Here is a 21,337-nt window from a genome sequence, read left to right on the forward strand (position 1 = left end):
AATTTTTTTATTTTTAAAGAAAATGCATCACATAATTGACAGTTAATTACAATACATTTGTTTCCAGATAAGTGAAAGCAAAATTAAAAAAAGAAAAGAAAAAGTGGAAGACAAAAATAAAAAAACCAGAAAGATGAAAGAAAGAAAAAGAAAGATACAGTAGCAAGCTCATTTGTAAAAATTATTGTATCACCAATGAAATCACTAATACTATGATAGAAGGTTCAGTAAGCTCTTGTTATATGTCCAGTCTGTTAATTAAGGGTGTTCCTTTAGGGATGACAGCTTCAAACAAATGAAGTTGTTCAAAAATCAAAACTACAATACTACAAATTTTAGGGACATATTCTCAGCTGCAGGGCATCCTGAAAGAAGGCTGGGTGAGAACATGGCAACTGCATTTGTGGGCATGGTTAAGAGCTGGCAGTCTGGGGAGAAGGTGGGTTAAAAAAAAAAAAGAGCTGGCAGTCTTTTCGAGAAGAAGGGAGATATGGAGAAGAACTGTTATAATAAATTTTGGTAAATGAATAAACCAGAACTCTAATCTGAGGTAAAAAGGAATTAAACTATAGTCTATTTAAAAAGTAAACACCTCACAATTCTTCCCACAATTTCAACCAGTTTGTCTTGAGAAATAAAAGGATATGCATGCATACAAACTTGTGTTTACCTATTTTTGTCAGTTATTTATAATATTCCAAAGTAAAAAGCAATCCAATAAATATATGGATAAACTAATGAAATGGAATACTAACTAGCAATTAAAAAGGAATAAACTCCAAACACAAAGCATAAATTAATATCAAAGTAATTACACTAACTTATTAGCACCCTAAACAAGAAAGAGCACACTATGTTCCAAATACATAAAACTAGGGAAATTCAGATCAATCTAGAATAACCTAAAATAGTTTCTTGGGCTTTAGTTTCCTTTCTGAATTACAAAATAAAAATTTTTAGTATTTGCTACTATAATGAAAGGCAAGCAATATTTTTTTTAAAACTTCAAACAATTATACAAAGACTGAAGACTTAATTTAAATTGTAACCAAAAGCAATGAAGAAAGGATTCTGTATAGAAAAAATAAAAATTTCTAGGGCAGATGATACAACAGATAAGGTGATTGCCTTAAACATGACAGACCTGGGTTCAAATCCCAGCACCACATATGGTCCCCTGAGCATTACCAAAAGTGATCCTTTAATAGAGAACAAGGAACAATTTCTGAGCACTACTGTGTCTGGCCTCCAAACAAAACAAACAAAAAAGGCAGAAAATTTATTATATTAAATTGGATACTACATTAAAATAACAAAATAACACATTAATGTGGGTTGCTCAGGACAAGTCAATGAATCAAAATAACATCTGCCTATATGACAGAAGCTGAACTAACAGTACTACTTTACATATACATCAGACAAAAACCAATACATTCTGATAACTGAAGTACTGCAAAACAGGTACAAGTGAAGGAACAAAAGAAAGAAATGTGAGAAAATAAAGAACCCATCATGAAAGCTCTAATGATTTAGAGCAGGGGTGGCGAACACCGAGAGCCGCATGTGGCTCTTTGTCTCTTATGTGTTTAATATATTATTGTTAAAATTATATGCTTTTGTGTGAGTGTCTGTTTTGGCAGGTCACTGCATGGTGTGGCTCTCTGACTCTCACAGTTTAAAATTTTGGCTCTTTGTGTTGAACTTGTTCTCTACCCCTGATTTAGAGCAAGTGCCTTACTTCTCTGTCATCTTATTTTGTTATTTGGGCCACAGCCAGTGGTTTTCAAAAGTTATTTTGGCTTTGCACTCAATCACTGCTGGAGAGACCAAGAGACTTTGGAGTTCAAACCTGGGTTGGCTACGTGCAAGGCAAGAACCCTATCTGCTGTACCATTTCTCCAGCCCCCAAATAGCAGTCTTTGGGGAGATAGGGGTTAGGGAGCTTAGGGAACAGTGATGCTTACTTCTGGCAGAGCTCAAGGGACCATAAGAAATAGCAGAGATAGAACCTGGATTGGACACATGTCAGACAAGCAATCTACCTATACTATCTCTCTGGCCCTTATCTTCTCCTTTCAAAATAGTACTTTAGGATTTTCAAGTTACATATGGACTCAGTATTTTGTTTGTTTATTTCCTCCTCATACATTTAAAACTATAAAGACAATTCTTAGCAACTAGAACATATAAAATATCCACAGGCTAGTAGTGTAACAACCCTTTATTTAGAAAAGTTTCATTAATTAATTTCCTTTCAAATTTAAGGATAAAGTAGTAAGAAGAAATTAAACAAATAGAATAATGCTTTAGGGTACATTTCTCAACCTTTATTCTGACTATGGTCCCCTTCTGATTTTAATTCTTTCCTATACCCTCCCCACATTTGAGAGTCAAAAGCCCCTATTTATGAAATTTTCATATGCAATCCTCTATGAATATCCTGGGAGTCAACAATGGGATGGGGCCTAATTGTGAAATGTTGCTTTAAGGAAAGAACTTAAGAAGAGAATTAAGGGGACCAGGAAGGTGGCGCTAGAGGTAAGGTGTTTGCCTTGCAAGCACTAGCCAAGGAAGGACCACGGTTCGATCCCCCAGTGTCCCATATGGTCCCCAAAGCCAGGGGCGATTTCTGAGCGCATAGCCAGGAGTAACCCCTGAGTGTCAAATGGGTGTGGCCCAAAAACAAAAACAAAACAAACAAAAAAAAAAGAGAAGAGAATTAAAAGCTTTAAAAATTACAAAAGACTGTAAAGGTAAATTAATAATATTATATTTTTTTCAAAATATGTGAATATTTTTACTTAAGCAAACTGGGAGTAAAGTATAATATTATTATTTCTGCATGTTATAAACTATCTAATTAAATGTAATTATCCCACAATACCAAGCTCCCTAAATCTAAGGAAATCTGACAGTAATAAAAAGCAAACACTCAAATATTTGTATAGGCTGGTAAAAAACAAAGCAATAAATAAAACTTGTGTGTAACGTGAAGAGCTTTTGTAACTGTAACTTGAAAAGTATAATCATTCTTTGAAACCGTGAATCAAGAAAAATTATTTTATACAATTAAAAAATTAACTAAGGAGTTCATGTGGATTCAAAGGATACTATTCATGACACTCTCCAGGAAAAAAATTGTTTTTTTTTTTTTTTTTGGTTTTTGGGCCACACCTGGTGGTGCTCAGGGGTTACTCCTGGCTATCTGCTCAGAAATAGCTCCTGGCACACGGGACGCCAGGATTCGAACCAACCACCTTAGGTTTTGGATCAGCTGCTTGCAAGAGGAAATTTCTTGCAGTTAAAATTATACATCATAAAGCAGATGTTCGGTTTGATATGTTAACAGATATTAAGTCTATTGAAGTCATGTGCTCACAGCAAAAAAAAAGAATCACAAAAAAACTGCCTACTAAATAACCAAAAAAACCCACAATAAGGATCAATGTGCTTATTAACACAGGAAATTTTTTTGGACTTAAGAAGTGTTTATCTTTTACATAATGCCTATGAATTAGTACATTTCATATACTAGAAACAATTGAGTTTTTCATTATACTAGTTTAAAGATTCAAAATACTATTAAAATATATTAATACTATGTAGGCATTTACCTTCTAAATTCAGTTATATACATTGTCATCTTTTCTTTTTTTGGTTCTTGGGTCACACCCGGCAGCGCTCAGTCAGGGGTTACTCCTAGCTATATGTTCAGAAATCGCTCCTGGCAGGCTCAGGACCATATAGGATGCCGGGATTCGAAGCACGTCCTTCTGCATGCAAGGCAAACTGCCTACCTCCATGCTATCTCTCCAGCCCCACATTGTCATCTTTGATATATCACGTGGTCATGATATACATGCCATGTGGCCATGATATATACGTGTGATAACTAAATACCAAGATGTTGCACTTGATCAAAGAGAATTTCGGCCTTAGGAGAAAAGGTAGGTTCATGAATGCCTACAACCTTTGGAAACAATTCTAAGTGAGAATATTAGTCAGGTACTAGGCTCTGAGAGAACAGAGCATAGACCTCTCCCTGATGACTTCTAAAAACGAGTAAATACATCATCTTTCTTCATCCTGGAGCTCCAGACAACCCTACACTTGTTTACTGGAAAAGCTTATAATTCACAAGTTAAAGCCATCTTCCTAATTAAAATGTCATCATTTCACTGTGGGGGCTGGTATCTATGGTGATGCAGGAACTCGTCCAGATCAAAATCTCTATCACCTATTTTAGAAAGCTACTGAAAGCTTGAGGTAATGGAGTAAATCCTGAAATAACATGAGGTTCTCTTATTTTCTTAGGCTTCTTCTGAGAATCAGTAAAAAAGAGAAACATAAAGAGAGAAATAGGAATCAAAGAAGAGATGTCCAGTATAAGGCTTATGAAAAACTGCCTAAGTAGAGATAATACAGAAGTCTGGGCACATATCTCACATACACTGGCCACAAGTCTGGTACCTCATGGTCTACTGAGCATTGCAGGGTGCAGCCCTCCCGGCCTCTAACATTGCCAGGGTAACCTGGATATTCTTGGCACTGCAGGCCTGAGCAACAGTACATGCTCAGATCCACTGCACCCAAAAATGAGGAAAATGGGCATACTTGGGTCTCCGGGAACAACAATTAGAAGCCTCCCAAGCAAACAAAAGAATAATTTTGGGGGTCAAAGTGGTAGCACAGTGCTAGGGCGTTTGCCTTAAATGCGGCTAACCTAGGACGGCCCGCGGTTCAATCCCCCAGCTTTCCATATGGTCCCCTAAGCCAGGAGCGAAATCTGAACACACAGCCAGGAGTAATCCCTGAGCGTCACATGGTGTGGCCCAAAATTAACAAAAAACAAACAAACAAAATAAAACTTTTTTTTAAATCTCATTGACTTATGAGAAAAAAGTATCTAGAAAAATAAAGACTTTTTGATGTATTTAAATACTACTATCTTTACAACTCATAATATAGCACTAAAGATGGCTGTGCAAAACTAAATATTAAAAATAATTGATAATGGGGCCGAAGCAGTGGCAAAAAGGTAGGGCATTTGCCTTGAGCGTGTCTGACCTAGGACAGACTGCGGTTCGATCCCCTGGCGTCACATATGGTCCCCCAAGCCAGGAGCAATTTCAAAGCGCAGAGCCAGGAGTAAACTCCTGGGCGTCACTGGGTGTAGCTCAAAAACAAAAAATAGGTCCAAAAATTAAATAAATAAAAATAACTGATAATGAGAATGATGGCCATTCATTACATAGTCAAAGAAAGAACTTTTTATTTTTGTTTTTTTGTTTTTTTTGTTTTGGGGCCACACCCGGCGGTGCTCAGGGGTTACTCCTGGCTATCTGCTCAGAAATCGCTCCTGGCAGACATGGGGGGACCATATGGGACACCAGGATTCGAACCAACCATCTTAGGTCCTGGATCAGCTGCTTGCAAGGCAAACGCCACTGTGCTCTCTCTATGGCCCCAAAAGAACATTTTTTAAGAGTACAAATTAATGTTAAATATACATATTTTTGTTTGTTTTGAGATCACAAGCAATGGTGTTCAGGGCTTATTCCTGGCTCCGTGCTCAAATGTCACTCCTGACAATGCTCAGAGGAACACATACAGAGCTGAGAATAGAATCTAGGTTAGTGGGAATGCCTTCTAGTTCAACCTTTATGGAAAGCGATATGGAGATTCCTCCAAAAACTAGAAATCAAGCTCCCATATGATCCAGCTATACCACTCCTAGGAATATACCCTAGGAACACAAAAATACAATACAAAAACCCCTTCCTTACACCTATATTCACTGCAGCACTATTTACCATAGCAAGACTCTGGAAACAATCAAGATGCCCTTCAACAGACGAATGGCTAAAGAAACTGTGGTACATATACACAATGGAATATTATGCAGCTGTCAGGAGAGATGAAGTCATAAAATTTTCCTATACATGGATGTACACAGAATCTATTATGCTGAGTGAAATAAGTCAGAGAGAGAGAGAGAGAGAGAGAGAGAGAGAGAGAGAGAGAGAGAGAAACGCAGAATGGTCTCACTCATCTATGGGTTTTAAGAAAAATGAAAAGACATTCTTGCAATAATAATTTTCAGACACAAAAGAGAAAGAGCTGAAAGTTCCAGCTCACCTCAGGAAGCTCACCACAAAGAGTGATGAGTTTAGTTAGAGAAATAACTACATTTTGAACTGTCCTAATAATGAGAATGTATGAGGGAAATGGAAAGCCTGTCTAGAGTACAGGCGGGGGTTGGGTGGGGAGGAAGGAGATTTGGGACAATGGTGATGGGAATGTTGCACTGGTGATGGGTGGTATTCTTTACATGACTGAAACCCAAACACAATCATGTATGTAATCAAGGTGCTTAAATAAAATTTAAAAAAAAAGATAGTATTAAAAAAAATTTGCTCAGCTAAAAACAAAAAAAAAGATTTAAAATTGTTTTAATTAAAAAATACTTAAAAGCTGTACTTTTTTTTTCACTGGTTGCTTACAGCTTTAGAAGTTTGTTTTAAGCATTAAAAAAAAGAGTACAAATTAATGTTAAATATACATATTTTTGTTTGTTTTGAGATCACAAGCAATGGTGTTCAGGGCTTATTCCTGGCTCCGTGCTCAGATGTCACTCCTGACAATGCTCAGAGGAACACATACAGAGCTGGGAATAGAATCTAGGTTAGTTGCATGCAAAGCAAGTGTCTTATCCTCTATACTATCTCTCTAGCCTCTAGAAGTAGATTTTAAATGCAGGGCATTACATGTAATTTTTCAAAAGTTCCTTACTTATTGAATATTCTATTCAGATTTGAGCTTAGAGATTAAAGTATTTCATGAATATAATAATACTTCACAATTAAAATGCTAATTCCTTATTTTATCCTTAATCTATATATAAATAATAATGATAAATTTAATTATTTTAATGGTTTTTAATAAATATATAATTTGAAAATAACAGAGATAAAAGTATACAGCATCAATTACAATGGGAAAAAAGTATTCCAGGCATAAAAAGAACATGAAAAGTCCCAAAGGTTAGAGAGAAATGTGAAAAACTAAATGAAAGTTTAAGAAATTGCAAAGCAGAATCACAGAAGACAGTGTTATAGGTTATAATGTCCCATGCTGATGGGACATTAGTAAAAAGAGATAGAAGAAAGATGAAAATGTCAAGTACATGAGGTTCCTAAAAAATAAAAGCCAAAGCATAGATGGTCGAGAAGCCTCCTTGTGAAGCAAAAATCAAGAGCATCTGTTCAAGTGATATGGGATGTAGAATGAGAAGAAAATATTGATATATGTGGAGAATATTAAAAAGATAATTTCAGAAAATGGGGGCCAAATAAAAAATCTGTTGAATGGAGAGAGAGAGAGAGAGAGAGAGAGAGAGAGAGAGAGAGAGAGAGAGAGAGAGAGAGAGAGAGAGAGAGAGAGAGAGAGAGAGAGAGAGAGAGAGAGAGAGAGAAGAGAAAAATGTCTGCCCTAGAAGCAGCAGGGTGGAGGCTGGGAAGGAAACTGAAGATACTGTTGCAGGAATTGCACACTGGTGAAGAGTGTTGTACACTAACTGAAATTCAATCATAAGAAATATTGTAACTGAAAAAAACCAACTGTATTATGAATAACCTTGTAAACTATGGTGTTTAAAGCACCTTATCTGCTATACTACTGCTATGGCCCCAATTTTCAAAATTTAAAAAATGATTTAAATCCCTTTTTCAATATAAACAGGTTCCTAAAATGTTGGATTTAGAATGTATAGAGGCCACAGAGATAGCACAGTGCTAGGGCCTTTGCCTGGCACGTAGCTGAACCAGCACAGATCTGGGACAGGTTAGAATCCCAGCATCCCATATGGTCCCCCAGCCTGCCAGAAACAATTTTTGAGCACAGAGCCAGGAGTAACCCCTGAGCGCTGCCAGGTGTGACCCAAAAACAAATAAACAAACAAACAAAAATAAAGTAATTGTTTTAAAAAATCCTAATAAGGAGTCTGAGTGATAGAACAATGGGTATGGCATTTGCCTTGCATGTAGCCAAACCTGAGTTCAATCTCCAGAATCCCATATGATCCCCTGTGCCATTAGGAGTGACTCCTGAACACAAAGCCAGGAGTAATCCCTGAGCACCACAGGATGTGGCCCAAAACAAAACAAAATTTCCAGGAAAAAAAAAAAAGCAGCTAGAATTGTAAAACAGTGGGGAGAGCATGTTCTCCAAACGAACTCTTCTACTTGCTAGTAGGATAATTTTTAGCTAATCTATTGTTTCTAGACTTTTGTTTCATTATGTATAAAGAATGGATAACTATATCTTCCTCACATATTTGTCATATCAACTGAGACAACAATTGCAAATGACTGCCACAATTCATGGAAAAGAACAAGCAATCATAAAGGCTGGCTACTCTCCCTAGACTGAAGTTTCCCTAGCTGAATGACTCGGTCATTTTGTTGTTGAAGAGGGAAATATTCTACTGAAGACTTCGGTCTCCAAAGATGCTTTCTCTTACCGACATGATTTTGATATGCATGAGTGTGAGCAAAACACACCACACTAAAATATGCTACTATGGGATGTGAACTATTTGAACTACAGGCAAGACTGCCAACTCAGGAAAAGCATTCTACTTCTCCATTCACTGTATGAGGTGTGGTCAATAGAACAGGGACCTAAGGATAATATGAGGTGGGGGAGAGGTAGGGGAGAACAACTGAGATCAGGGAACCTAGAGATAATGGTGCAAGAAAACATATATCAGCACTGCAAATGTAGAATAATTATATAGGAATAGTGTAAAAAATAGTTGTTTTCTTTCTTATTACACACAAAAATAAGAATTCCTCCGGATCTCTTCCGCTGGGCTTCCCCTGAGCCACATGCCTGGGCAAGCCACCGAGGTGGGTCCCTTGGAGGAGCTTGAAGGTTACCCTAGGCTTTCCCCCATTCCCCACCCAGCTCCTTAGGGAGTGTTGGGGTGGGATCTTTGAACTTTCAGCCACCCAGCTCTTGAAGGTCTCTTTTCTTCCCGGGAGCCGAGAGTTTCTGCCAGCATGGGGTTCAGCAGGCCTCCGCCATGCCAAAGGCCTCCTTAACCAGGCCTAGGGAGGTGCGGGACTTGGGTGACCCCAGCACCCCTCTACAGCCTTGCTCCGGATCTCCAGGGCTTCCCCTGGGCCACGTGCCTGGGCAAGCTAGCAAGGTGGGTCCCTTGGAGGAGCTTGAAGTTTGCCCTAGGCTTTCCCCCATTCCCCACCCGGCTCCTTAGGGAGGGTTGGGGTGGGGTCTTTGAACTTCCAGCCTCTGAGCTAGGCTTAACTTGTGGGTGCTGAGAGTCCCTGGGTTGCACTAAAGCAGTCACTGGTAATTCCTTACCAGTCTATATGTTCAAAAGTGCACAAGATACATTAATAGTACTCCTTATCCTTGAACTATGTTTTTGTGTATGCAGAATGTTCATTTTGTACTCTGCCCTTTCGCACACCCCTACAAAATCTCATTTTTCTCTTTAACTCTCTCACCCCCTACCATCATTTCTCCACATTTACCCTTTTTAACTTCAGTACTTTAGAGGCCTAAGACACAGACCAAAGTGGTGCACTGGATTTAAACACCCCCCCCCAACTATTTAAAATGGCATAAAATGGACACGTATGTCTTTTCAACATTTTATATGTGTTTTCTTTGACAGCTATAGCTCTTGCTGAATATTTTCTTATACAGTGACGATTTTCCCCATTTTTTTTTATCTTTTCTTCTCTTTGTGTACTGTTCAATAGGGAATTTGGTGAAAGAGTCCCTCAGTTTAATTCTTATGTTTGAACCAAGTAACGGGTATTGTTGGACGTGTTCTTACGCTCCCATACGCACTGATAATGCCATGTGGCTTTATTTGTTGTTTGCATAGGCACATTAAAACGGAAAAATACTATATATACAAATAAGTTCTTATCTAATAGAGATGAGAACACACAAATCTTGTAGTGCAATAGGACCTTACACCCTGAACATTGACATAATGACCTGACACAGGCCTCCTTAGGGGCTACTCCAGGTTCTATGTTTAGGAAAACATTTGGAACCAGAAATTGAAACCAGACATCCTGCATGAAAGCATGGATTTGGTCCTCTCAGTTATCTCTCTGGTTCTGTTTCCTGTATTTTCACTTTAAGCACACTATCCAGTTCAAACTGTGAACAATTCCTGAATTATAAAATTAGGAAATCTATCACTTCTTACATAGTAAATGAAAATGTTTCTATTATGTCACTTTTTTTTCTTTTTTCTTTTGCTTTTTGTACCATACCTGGTGACACTCAAGGATTGTTCCTGGCTATATGCTCAAAAATAGCTCCTGGCTTGGGGGACCATATGGGACACTGAGCCACGGTCCGTCCTAGATTAGTGCAGGCAAGGCAAAAGCCCTACTGCTTGCACTACCACTCTGGTCATCTATTATGTCACTTTGGGTGAGAAGAGAAATGGGGCCACACCTTGTGACATTCAGGTTACTCCTGGCTATGCTCTCAGAAGTCACTCCTGACTTGGGGTGACCATATGGGATACCGGGGGATCGAACCACAATTCCTCCTAAGCTAGCACTTGTAAGGCAGATGCCTTATTTCTAGTGCCACCAATTCGGCTTCTATTATGTCACGTTTTACTAAAAAAAAAAAAAAAAAAAAAAAAAAAAGGATTTTTTTCTTACCTGGGTTTCGACACCCTGCTCCAATAGGCGCTTGGCTTGATTTTCTACTTCCAGTCGAGCTCGTGCAATAAAAAGAAGGTCATTCTCTATTACTTCTATTCCAGAAAGATCTATTCCTTGTGAAAGATAATCTAATTAAAAAATAAATTAACATATATCAATATCAAGGTATGAAAAGCATAGTATCTACATACTTCAAAATAATGTGTACAGTATTTTTTTGTTTGTTTGTTTTTGGGTCACACCCAGCAGCGCTCAGAGGTTACTCTTGGCTCTGCACTCAGAAATTGCCCGTGGCAGGTCGGGGGATCATATGGGATGTCGGGATTTGAACCACCGTCTTTCTGCATGCAAGGCAAATGCCACACCTCCGTGCTATCTCCCCATTCCCTGTGTACAGTATTTTTAAAAAAAATATAGTCATCCAAACAAATTTTACTTAATAAACCACATTATTTTGACACAAAATGTTCCAAATAAAATAAGATGATAAAGCAAAAAGTTTGAATAATGTACATTCAAAGCAATATCAACAGATTACATTAAAAGGTGCCAAAATAATTTTAATTTTAATTAAATTTAACTTTAATTAAGTAAACGTCCTGGTTCTGGTCCAAGCCCTATAGAAAACAGTATGAAGGGTTCACAATAAACTAAGAATTGATCAGCCATATGACCCAGCAGTCTCACTTTTGGGTATCTATCTCCAGTACAGAAAAATACTGATGCATAGGATAGATGCACACTGTTATTCATTGCACACTCAGTACAATAGCTAAGATTTGGAATTAACCTAAATGTCCAACAACTAGGGAGTAGATTATGAAGATGTGGTGTATACACACACACACACATACACACACACACACACACACACACACACAAAGGATACCACATAGTTGTAAGGAATGATGCAATCATACAATTTGCTGCAACATAGATGGAACTGGAAGATACTATGTTAAATGAAGTAAGCCAATGATATCACTTATACGTGGTATTTAGAAAAACTGCATTAAAAAATGCAGTGGTGTAAATGGGAGTTGTCTCAAACACTCTTGGCTCCAGAGTATAAGCAAGAAAATAAATTAACTGGAGAAAAATGAACACAAAATAATGAGAACCAGGGTCAAAGTGGTATCAGGTGCATTGGTAGTAAAAAAAGGACAGAACTAATATCCAAGCCAAAGTCAACAAAAATAAAGTCATGAGAACCAAACTTTAATAATCAAAACAAAATGGGCCTGTTATACTAGCAGTCTGGGAGTAGGTTTGGTGGCAAAGGATGCACTCTGGGAATATTGGTGGAGGGAAATTGACTCTGGTGGTGGGATTGTATGTCCGAAACCCAACTATGAAGGACTTTGTAACTCACAATAGTTTCAATATATTATGATATATTGAATATATTAATATATCAAATATATTTTAAAAAGGATGTTCAAATATGTAAGAAGAAAGGAAGGAAGGAAGGAAGGAAGGAAGGAAGGAAGAAAGAAAGAAAGAAAGAAAGAAAGAAAGAAAGAAAGAAAGAAAGAAAGAAAGAAAGAAAGAAAGAAAGAAAGAAAGAAAGAAAGAAGAAAGGAAGGAAGGAAGGAAGGAAGGAAGGAAGGAAGGAAGGAAGGAAGGAAGGAAGGAAGGAAGGAAGGAAGGAAGGAAGGAAGGAAGGAAGGAAGGAAAGAAAGAAAGAAAGAAAGAAAGAAAGAAAGAAAGAAAGAAAGAAAGAAAGAAAGAAAGAAAGAAAGAAAGAAAGAAAGAAAGAAAGAAAGAAAGAGGAGGGAGGGAGGAAGGAAGAAAGAGGAGGGAGGGAGGAAGGAAGAAGGAAAGAAGAAGAAAGAAAGAAAGAAAGAAAGAAGGAAGGAAGGAAGGAAGGAAGGAAAGAAAGAAAGAAAGAAAGAAAGAAAGAAAGAAAGAAAGAAAGAAAGAAAGAAAGAAAGAAAGAAAGAAAGAAAGAAAGAAAGAAAGAAAGAAAGAAAGAAAGAAAGAGAGGAGGGAGGGAGGAAGAAGGAAGGAAGAAGAAAGAAGGAAGGAAGGAAGGAAGGAAGGAAGGAAGGAAGGAAGGAAGGAAGGAAGGAAGGAAGGAAGGAAGGAAGGAAGGAAGGAAGGAAGGAAGGAAGGAAGGAAGGAAGGAAGGAAGGAAGGAAGGAAGGAAGAAAGAAAGAAAGAAAGAAAGAAAGAAAGAAAGAAAGAAAGAAAGAAAGAAAGAAAGAAAGAAAGAAAGAAAGAAAGAAAGAAAAACAGACTAATTTCTAGGACCAGAGCTATAGCAGAGCTGTAAGGCATTTGTTTGCCTTGCATGTGGCCAACACAGGACAGACCAGGTTTGAATCCCGACATCAGATATGGTTCCCCAGCCTGCCAAAGGCGATTTCTTTTTTACTTTTCCTTTTTTTTGGGGGGGGGGGCACACCCAGTGATGCTCAGGGGTTATTTCTGGTTTTGAACTCAGAAATTACTCCTGGCTCGGGGGACCATATGGGACACTGGAGATTAAACCCAGGTCCTTCCTGAGCAGCCGTGTGCAAGGCGAACACCCTACTGCTGTGCTATCACTCCAGCCCCACTAGGGGCGATTTCTGAATGCAGAGCCAGGAGTAACTCCTGAGTGCCACCGGGTGTGAATAAAAAATAAAAAAATTAAAAAAAAAAGAAAGAACGAGAAAAATAAATTTCTAAAGCTACAGGATAGCTTTAAAGATTATTTATAATTAAATATTTTGGATATTTGAAAAATAATTTGTAAGTTATGAAAAAAAGGAAACTTGTTTCCAGAGTACATTATTATGCAGATCTAACAGTTACTTATATTCAAGAATTTTCACAATATTACTCAATAAAATAAAAATTTAATTCTACACACACAATTATACACTCCAAACTTATAGACCAAATATGAAAACAAAGCATCTATGAAAATATAAACAATTGTCTCTACATGTTGTGAATTTAAGAAATATAATTAGAAAGTTAATATTTTGGGGGGAATTACTTCTGGATTTGCACTCAGGAATTGCTCCTAATGGAGCTCAAGAGACCATATTAGATGCCAGAGTTGGAACCCAGGTCACCTCCATGCAAGGTTAATGCCATACCCGCTATGCTATCACTCCAGCCCCAGAGATTATCGTAAGCACAAAATAGAACCAGTGAAAGATAGAGATAAAACCTATCATGTTAGATGTTATGATCACACAAAGTTTTCATATCCTTGCTATCTACAGTCCAAAAGGAGCTAAAAAAAAAAGAAAAGAAAAGAAAAGAAAAAGAAAAATAGCTCAAAGTGTTTGGTAGTAACTCAATGTGTTATACTACAGAACTGGCATGCGGTAGGCCTGAATTAGTTCCACCAAATATTTTTTGCCAGGCATAGATAATCCTGGTGGTCTCCAGCTCTGCTGGATCTGCAAAACACCATATCACTAGGCCTGAACAATGAGCCATGGTCATGCTGAATATTGTTAGAAATAATCCTCAGCTCCCCTAGGGACTTCTCTGAAGACCCACCATTGTGTGTGTGCATTTGTGTGTGTGTACACTGTTCTTTCCTTTCCTTCAGTAACCATCAATTTTCACCTAGTCTATAATTCCAGTTCTTTAAAAGAGTAAGCAAATATCACATTATCTAACCATCTCTTCCCACTTCACCATCTCCTACTAAAAGAAACTATACCTCCTCTTTTTTATTCCTTTCCTTTCTTCCCCCTTCATTGTTGCTATTGTTGTTGTCACTATTGTTGCTGTACTTAATGCAATGAGGTGTTTCACACCACCTCACATTGGTGGTCACAGATTATTTGCAGGTGTGGGTGGTGTCCACTAGGGTCACACATCAGATGATACATGAGTAGTCAGCCATAGTGCTTGCTGACCTTCCACCACTCCCTTAGCTGCATTGCTTTTAGAGTTGAGGCAGAGTTACAGTGTTCATACCTGAGCTCACCAAACATGGCCATTTTTTGGCCCTAGTATTTGCATGGGTCTGTAATTAAGGTTCTTGCTAGGGGTTGCATGCCTTTTTTGTGGTGCTGCAAGAAGTCACTTGTTAAACCCAGTATCTTAGAAAGTAAATGTCTGCCAGGTACAGACTGTGGTTAGCACATGTGGAACACCAGAAATTTTAACTCGTGGCCATTCATGTGCATGGCAAGTGAAAGATATCCAAGCACTATTCCTCCAACCCCACAATCACTTTATAAAATAATGAGATACATACTAGAATTGGAGCATAAAAGATTGTATGAGCTTTGGAGAAAAAACCACATTGACCTTACTGATTATTCCACAATAATCCTAATACAGAAAATTGAGGAGAAAAATAAGAAAAATGCACAGCAATCCTCTTCCATAAATATAGTATGCCCCTTGACCTGGGAAACTGAAGGGATTATATCAAAATCTCCCCCTCAATTTAGCTGATCCTTAGAATAGCCATTAGTTTTTACAACTTTCTTTATATCAGCGCCTAATCAAACATAAACAGACTAAAGATAAAAACAAAAGGTGGGGCCGGAGCAATGGCACAAGTGGTAAGGCATCTGCCTTGCCAGAGCTAGCCTAAGACAGACCACGGTTTGATTCCCTGGTGTCCCAGATGGTCCCCCAAGCAGGGAGCTATTTCTGAGCACATAGTCAGGAGTAACCCCTGAGCATCACCAGGTGTGGCCCAAAAATAAAACAAAACAAAAAGTGATGATTCGAACTTTTAAAGAACTGACATGTGAAAGTATTAAAATACATTACCAAAGTTAAAAATAAATCAAGACAACATAAACCATAAGCAAAAAATAAAAAAGTGTAATATTTGTTATATGGATATATGGATATATATACCAGTTATATATGTATATATACATATATACATATACATACCAGTTATTTGCAACCTTATAAGTGAGCCTTGAAGTCAATTTATTCCCAAATCCACCTGGCTAGAAACAAATCAGAATTTAAATGCTGTTTTTTTTCTTTTCTTTTCTTTTCTTTTCGGACCATACCCCGTAACTCTCAGGAATTACTCCTGGCTATGGGCTCAGAAGTCGCTCCAAGCGTGGGGTACCATACTGGACACCAGGGGATCAAACTACAGTCTGTCCTAGGTTAATGCATGCAAGGCATTAAATGCCCTGCCACTTACACCACGGCTCCGGTTCCTTAAATGCTATTCTTTCTCATTTTAATCCTTCTAACTAGATCATCATAGAACAATCCAAAACTATCTGTCCTTTAATAGAAATTCTGCCCTTTGATTTGTATCTTCCAATATATTCTGATTTTCTGAGTGAAAAGGTAGAAAAGTCAAAATCATGACATAAAACTGTTCAGTGCTCTAAATTTAGATAGGTGAGAACAAAGAAGTATTAAAAGTAGTCTTTAAAGTGTGACAGGAAACAATATGTTAAGAGTTTAAAAAACAGAAACTGGGGTGAATGAGATTAGGTATTTGTGGGGGCCGGGCGGTGGCGCTGGAGGTAAGGTGCCTGCCTTGCCTGCGCTAGCCTAGGACGGACCGCGGTTCGATCCCCCGGTGTCCCATATGGTCCCCCAAGAAGCCAGGAGCAACTTCTGAGGGCATAGCCAGGAGTAACCCCTGAGCGTCACAGGGTGTGGCCCAAAAAACCAAAAAAAAAAAAAAAAAAGAGAGAGAGATTAGGTATTTGTCTTGTAGGTGGTGCAATCCATTTCAATCCCTGGTACCACATGGTCCCCAATCATAACCAGAAATGTCTGTGTTTAGACCTGGCACCACCAGGTCTGACTCAATCCCCTGTCCCACCCCAATGAAACCCAATAGTGATGGGATTGGATTTAAAACATTATATAAGAGTCGAAGAGATAGCATGGAGGTAGGGTGTTTGCCTTGCATGCGGAAGGACGATGTTTCAAATCCCTGCATCCCATATGGTCTCCCTGAGCCTGCCAGGAGTGATTTCTGAGCACAGAGCCAGGAGTAACCTGAGTGTTGTCGGCTGTAAACCCCCCCTCCCCAAATCATTATATTAAACTTGGGGCCAGAGCTATAGCAGAGCTGTAAGGCGTTTGTTTGGCTTGCACGTGGCCAACAAAGGACAGACCCTGGTTTGAATTCCAACATCCCATATGGTCCCCCGAGCCTGCCAGGAGTGACTTCTGAGCACAGAGCCAGGAGTAACCCGAGCGCCGCTAGGTGTGACCAAAAAAAAAAAAAACAAACAAAAAACCATTATATAACTAAACACAACTATGAATAAACTTTGTAAAATACTAATCTGAATTAATAAAAAACTATTTTAAAGAGATAACTTATTAATTTATTTGTAATATTAACACAGCTCCTCACATATGAAGGCATGAGCTATATGCCTGATCCACAACCAATACACATAATTTTAATACAGAATATAATGTTAAAATTTTAAAAAGAACAAATTATAGGGGCTGGAATGATAGCACAGCAGTAGAGGCCTTGCATGTAGCCAACCTGGGTTCGATCCCTGGCATCCCATTATTTTCCCAGAGCCTGTCAGGAGCAATTTGAGTGCAGAGCAAGGAGTAACTCCTGAACACCGATGAGTGTGACCCAAAACACATACACAAAATAAATTACATAGCTCATAATGTAACTTTATTGCAAAATAGGTTAATTCCAGATACGAGTAAAAATAAGGTTCCTAAATATGTCTATGAAAATGAAATATGTGGACACAAATTGCCCTACACAGGAGAGTGCCATGTTAAATATGACAAAGAAGACATCAGGGTGATATTTCAGCAAATCAGTGAATTCCAAAACTGCCAGAAAACCACCAGATGAAGAACAAAACTCAGAACAGATTTTTCCTAATGGTTCTCCAAAGGAAACAACATTATTGATACCTTGATTTTTTTTTTTTATTTTGAAGCTATAAGACTGTGAGGTATATAGTTCCATTACTTGAGTCATCTAGTCTGTGGTTCAGTTCATACAGCAGCTCTACAAGACTAATAGACCACGTGTCTAGAAACTGTTACAAGAACCTGTAAATTAGTCTAATACAATGATATTTTAATTAGGCATTTTATCTAGAGACAATAAAACTGAGTCACACAGAAGTTATTTAAGCCAATCACAATTATTAAGTTGTAAAGGCAGAATTCTGGAAGTGATATAAACAGTGGTTTTGAAGAGAGGTAGACAGAAAGAAGCATGTTTGCCTTCCACACAACTGACCTGGTTTCGAGCTCCAGCATCCCATTTGGTCCCCTGTGCACTTCCAGGAGTAATTCCTGAGTGCAGAGTCAGGACTAATCCTTGAGAACCGCAGCTGTGGCACAAACACCTAAATATACACATACATACAGGCATATGTACATATGCATAGATAGACAGACAAGCAGACAGGCAGGCAGGCAGGCAGGTAGACAGGCAGACAGGTAGCCAGGTAGATAGGTAGATACATAGGTAGATACAAAGATAAACAAATGGGTAGCCCCACAATGTGATCGAAATTTTCGACTAATTCAGGGATCTCAAACTCAATTTACCTGCGGGCCGCAGGAGGCAAAGTCAGGGTGATCCTTCAGTGCAAAGTCAGTAGTAAACCTTGAACATTGGGGGTGTGTGACCCAAACAACTAAAACAAAACAAAACAAAAAAAGATTCCTCTAGGGCAGGGCCACAAAATGTTGTACAGAGGGCTGTTTGCGGCCCGCAGGCCACAAGTTTGAGACCCCTAGAGCATTATGACTGTTCAATATAATGTTTGATTCTCTGGCCTTCTAGAACTTCTAGAACACATACTCTCAAATCTTCTAATTACTTCATTCTGCTTAAACTGGGTGGCAAAGATTTAGTTGGCTACAACTAGGAATTCTAATAGATGAGGAGATCCCCACCTATAAACTGGAGTTCTGGTAAAGTTGAAACACCAAAAGAATCTGACAGTGGCCTTAAACCAGGGGTCTCAAACTCAATTTACCTGGGGACTGCAGGAGGCAAAGTCGGGGTGAGGCAGGGCCACATAAGGGATTTTGCTTACCGAATATACGCAATAAAAAAAATCACATTAGTAAGAAAAAAATTGCAAAAAATCGCATCAAACATTTGCATACTCCGAACGGAACTGCTTGGGGTATGTGAATGTTTGATGCGATTTTTTTCTTACTAATGCGATTTTTATCGCGATTATTCGCTTAATGCGAATACTGTGATATTTAAAGGCTGGCCACAGGCCAAAAATGTTGTATGGAGGGCTGAAAACAGCTCGCAGGCTGCGAATTTGAGACCCCTGCCTTAGACTCATGGAAATATCTAAGAGATCTCTACTCCCTATCAAATGAGTTTAGTTTCATCCTGAGATAAGAGAAGGCCAAGTCTGGACCCAAAATTTAGTTTCTGTAATCTTAAATTTGTTTCATCTACTCTGACAAAAAAAAAAAAAACCTAAAGATCTTGAAAAGCAAAGATGGAGAGGTACAAACTAGGAAAACCTTCAAAAGAGATAACTACATAGAGACAGTGGGCCATAGGCCTCCTAGACTGAACACTTGGTCCAGGAGACTGAGATACCCCCACGCCAGACTGGTCTTCATGGCCGGCCCTGGCAACTTGGGCCCTGGGTGGCAGGTGGAGGAGGGAAACCCCTCCCCTAGGCATACTGGACCCCCTGTATTGTTTGTTACTAATACTAATTTTCAAAACCTCACAGGCACATTTGCAAATATATTTATTAAGCATTATCCAAAAATGTTCCTTATCCTACACTGTTCCTAGGAATGGAATCAGGATGCCCAAGATTTGGATAAAACACACAAATAGACTTTTATTCTCTAGTCTTTTTGTGGACGTGACTTTTCATAATGACTCTAAGACTAAACCATAAACAGTCCATCTATATATTGTATATAGTTTCTATCATGTATTGCCTCTCCCCTCACCCCTTTGTCTCTCCTACCCCCTCATCCTCCAACCCTGAATCATTATCATCCCCTTATTTAACCCTCTTTATCCTTAGTTCCTAACTGAGTAGACACCAAGACTGACCTTCTGCCCCAACAGACCACCATCCAACTCCTTATTGAAAGACACCCTCTCAGTCCCCATCTCATGCCTCGACAAAGAACTACAACCAACACACCCGCTGACCCATGCTTGGTAACCCCTCTCGCCCCCATCAAACTATGGACTGTTGTATGATACCAGAATAAGCTTCAGCAAAACCCCTAATTCAAGGACAATATAGGGTTCCATAATGCCGCAAAACATGTCTCAAACTCAACTATCACCTGTTGTCTTCAAATACCTTTGTTTTCTTTCCTTTTTTTTTCTTTTTAAACAGGTTTATTTATCTGTTCTATTTTAATGTATACATATTTTTGCTATCCTTATCATTTTTGGTGCTGCTTGGTACTAAAGCCTTTCCTGGGATAAAATGGCAGATCAAAAACAGACCACAGAAATTGTGAGTATAGCCAGTCAGCCTTACCCATAATAGCACCAGCAATCCAATATGAAACCATACGTTTTTGTATGGGCACAGTAAGTAAGGGGAAACCATAGACACAGAAATAAGATCTTATCTTCTAGAGATAAGACCTCACACTTTTTATAACACTAGGGTGCCTCCCATCCTGGACATGTATCATGTGGATACAACCTAGTCTCCAGAAGATTGGACAGTGTCAGTTCAACTCCAAACCCCAGATCACAGATGTAGAACTGATACAGTTCTGGGCAACAACTCCAGTAATCAACTCCATTGGGAGAATTACAGCACAGCTCTGGCACTAACTTGTACCAGTTATGATATGACAACAAGGAAATGACAACTTGACCCAAGACCAAGCTGTCTTATCACCTCACCTAACACTGGATGGAAACCAGAAGATGTACTGTCTTTTGAAGAGCGAAAAATAAGAGCACCATGTACAGAAAACTGACTTTGACAGCTGCAACTGGGCAGAACTATCCTTGGGACCAATAAGGAAAACCCTGCCCTAGACTGTAGACCAGAACTATTATTACCGTATTTTCCGGTGTATAAGACGACTTTTGAAACAAAAAAAAGTCAACCGAAAATCGGGGGTCGTCTTATACGCCTACTATATCCCGAAAAATGTTTCAATATGCTGCTAAACAAAAATTGTCTGAATACTGCCACAAAACGAACTTTTCCAACTTGATCCTGCACCAATCACTGCAAGGCTGCTCGGACCGCCTCTCTAACTCAGCCAATCCAAGCAGGCTTTTTATGCATGCAAATTAGACAATGTTCTGGACCCGAATCTACACTGTAAAAAGCCTGCTCAGATTGGCCAGAGTCAGAGAGGAAGTCTATTACAGTATATATAACCTTTGAACCTTTGCTTGTTGTGATTGGCTCACTGTGGTACATGAGCACAGGAACACATGCAGCACATGCAGCACAGGAACGTTCTGTCTGATACAGTGAATATAGGCCTAAACTTATGTTTTAACTGCAAAATTAGGGGGTTGTCTTGTACGCCCAGTCATCTTATACGCCGGCAAATACAGTAAATAAAAAAAAAAAAAAAGGATTTCTTATTGCAGAGGCCCAGCTTGGACAACAGGAGACTGAGCAGAACCCTTAGATCCATAATATCCCATACCTCGGCTTGGGGACTGAATGAAAACAGGGAGC

General features: G+C 38.8%; 1 protein-coding gene across 1 annotated transcript in view; it reads right to left on the reverse strand.

Moving 5' to 3' along the window:
• COG5 (component of oligomeric golgi complex 5) overlaps positions 1 to 21,337 on the reverse strand; it is a 262,931-nt gene that overhangs the window by 152,536 nt on the left and 89,058 nt on the right. The window contains exon 7 of the mRNA XM_049783180.1: positions 10,722 to 10,852. Within this exon, the coding sequence (XP_049639137.1) occupies positions 10,722 to 10,852 (131 nt within the window). The remainder of the gene's footprint in view (positions 1 to 10,721; positions 10,853 to 21,337) is intronic.

This window comes from Suncus etruscus, chromosome 1 (genome assembly GCF_024139225.1).
Source record: "Suncus etruscus isolate mSunEtr1 chromosome 1, mSunEtr1.pri.cur, whole genome shotgun sequence".
In the NCBI taxonomy this organism is placed as follows: Eukaryota; Metazoa; Chordata; class Mammalia; order Eulipotyphla; family Soricidae; genus Suncus; species Suncus etruscus.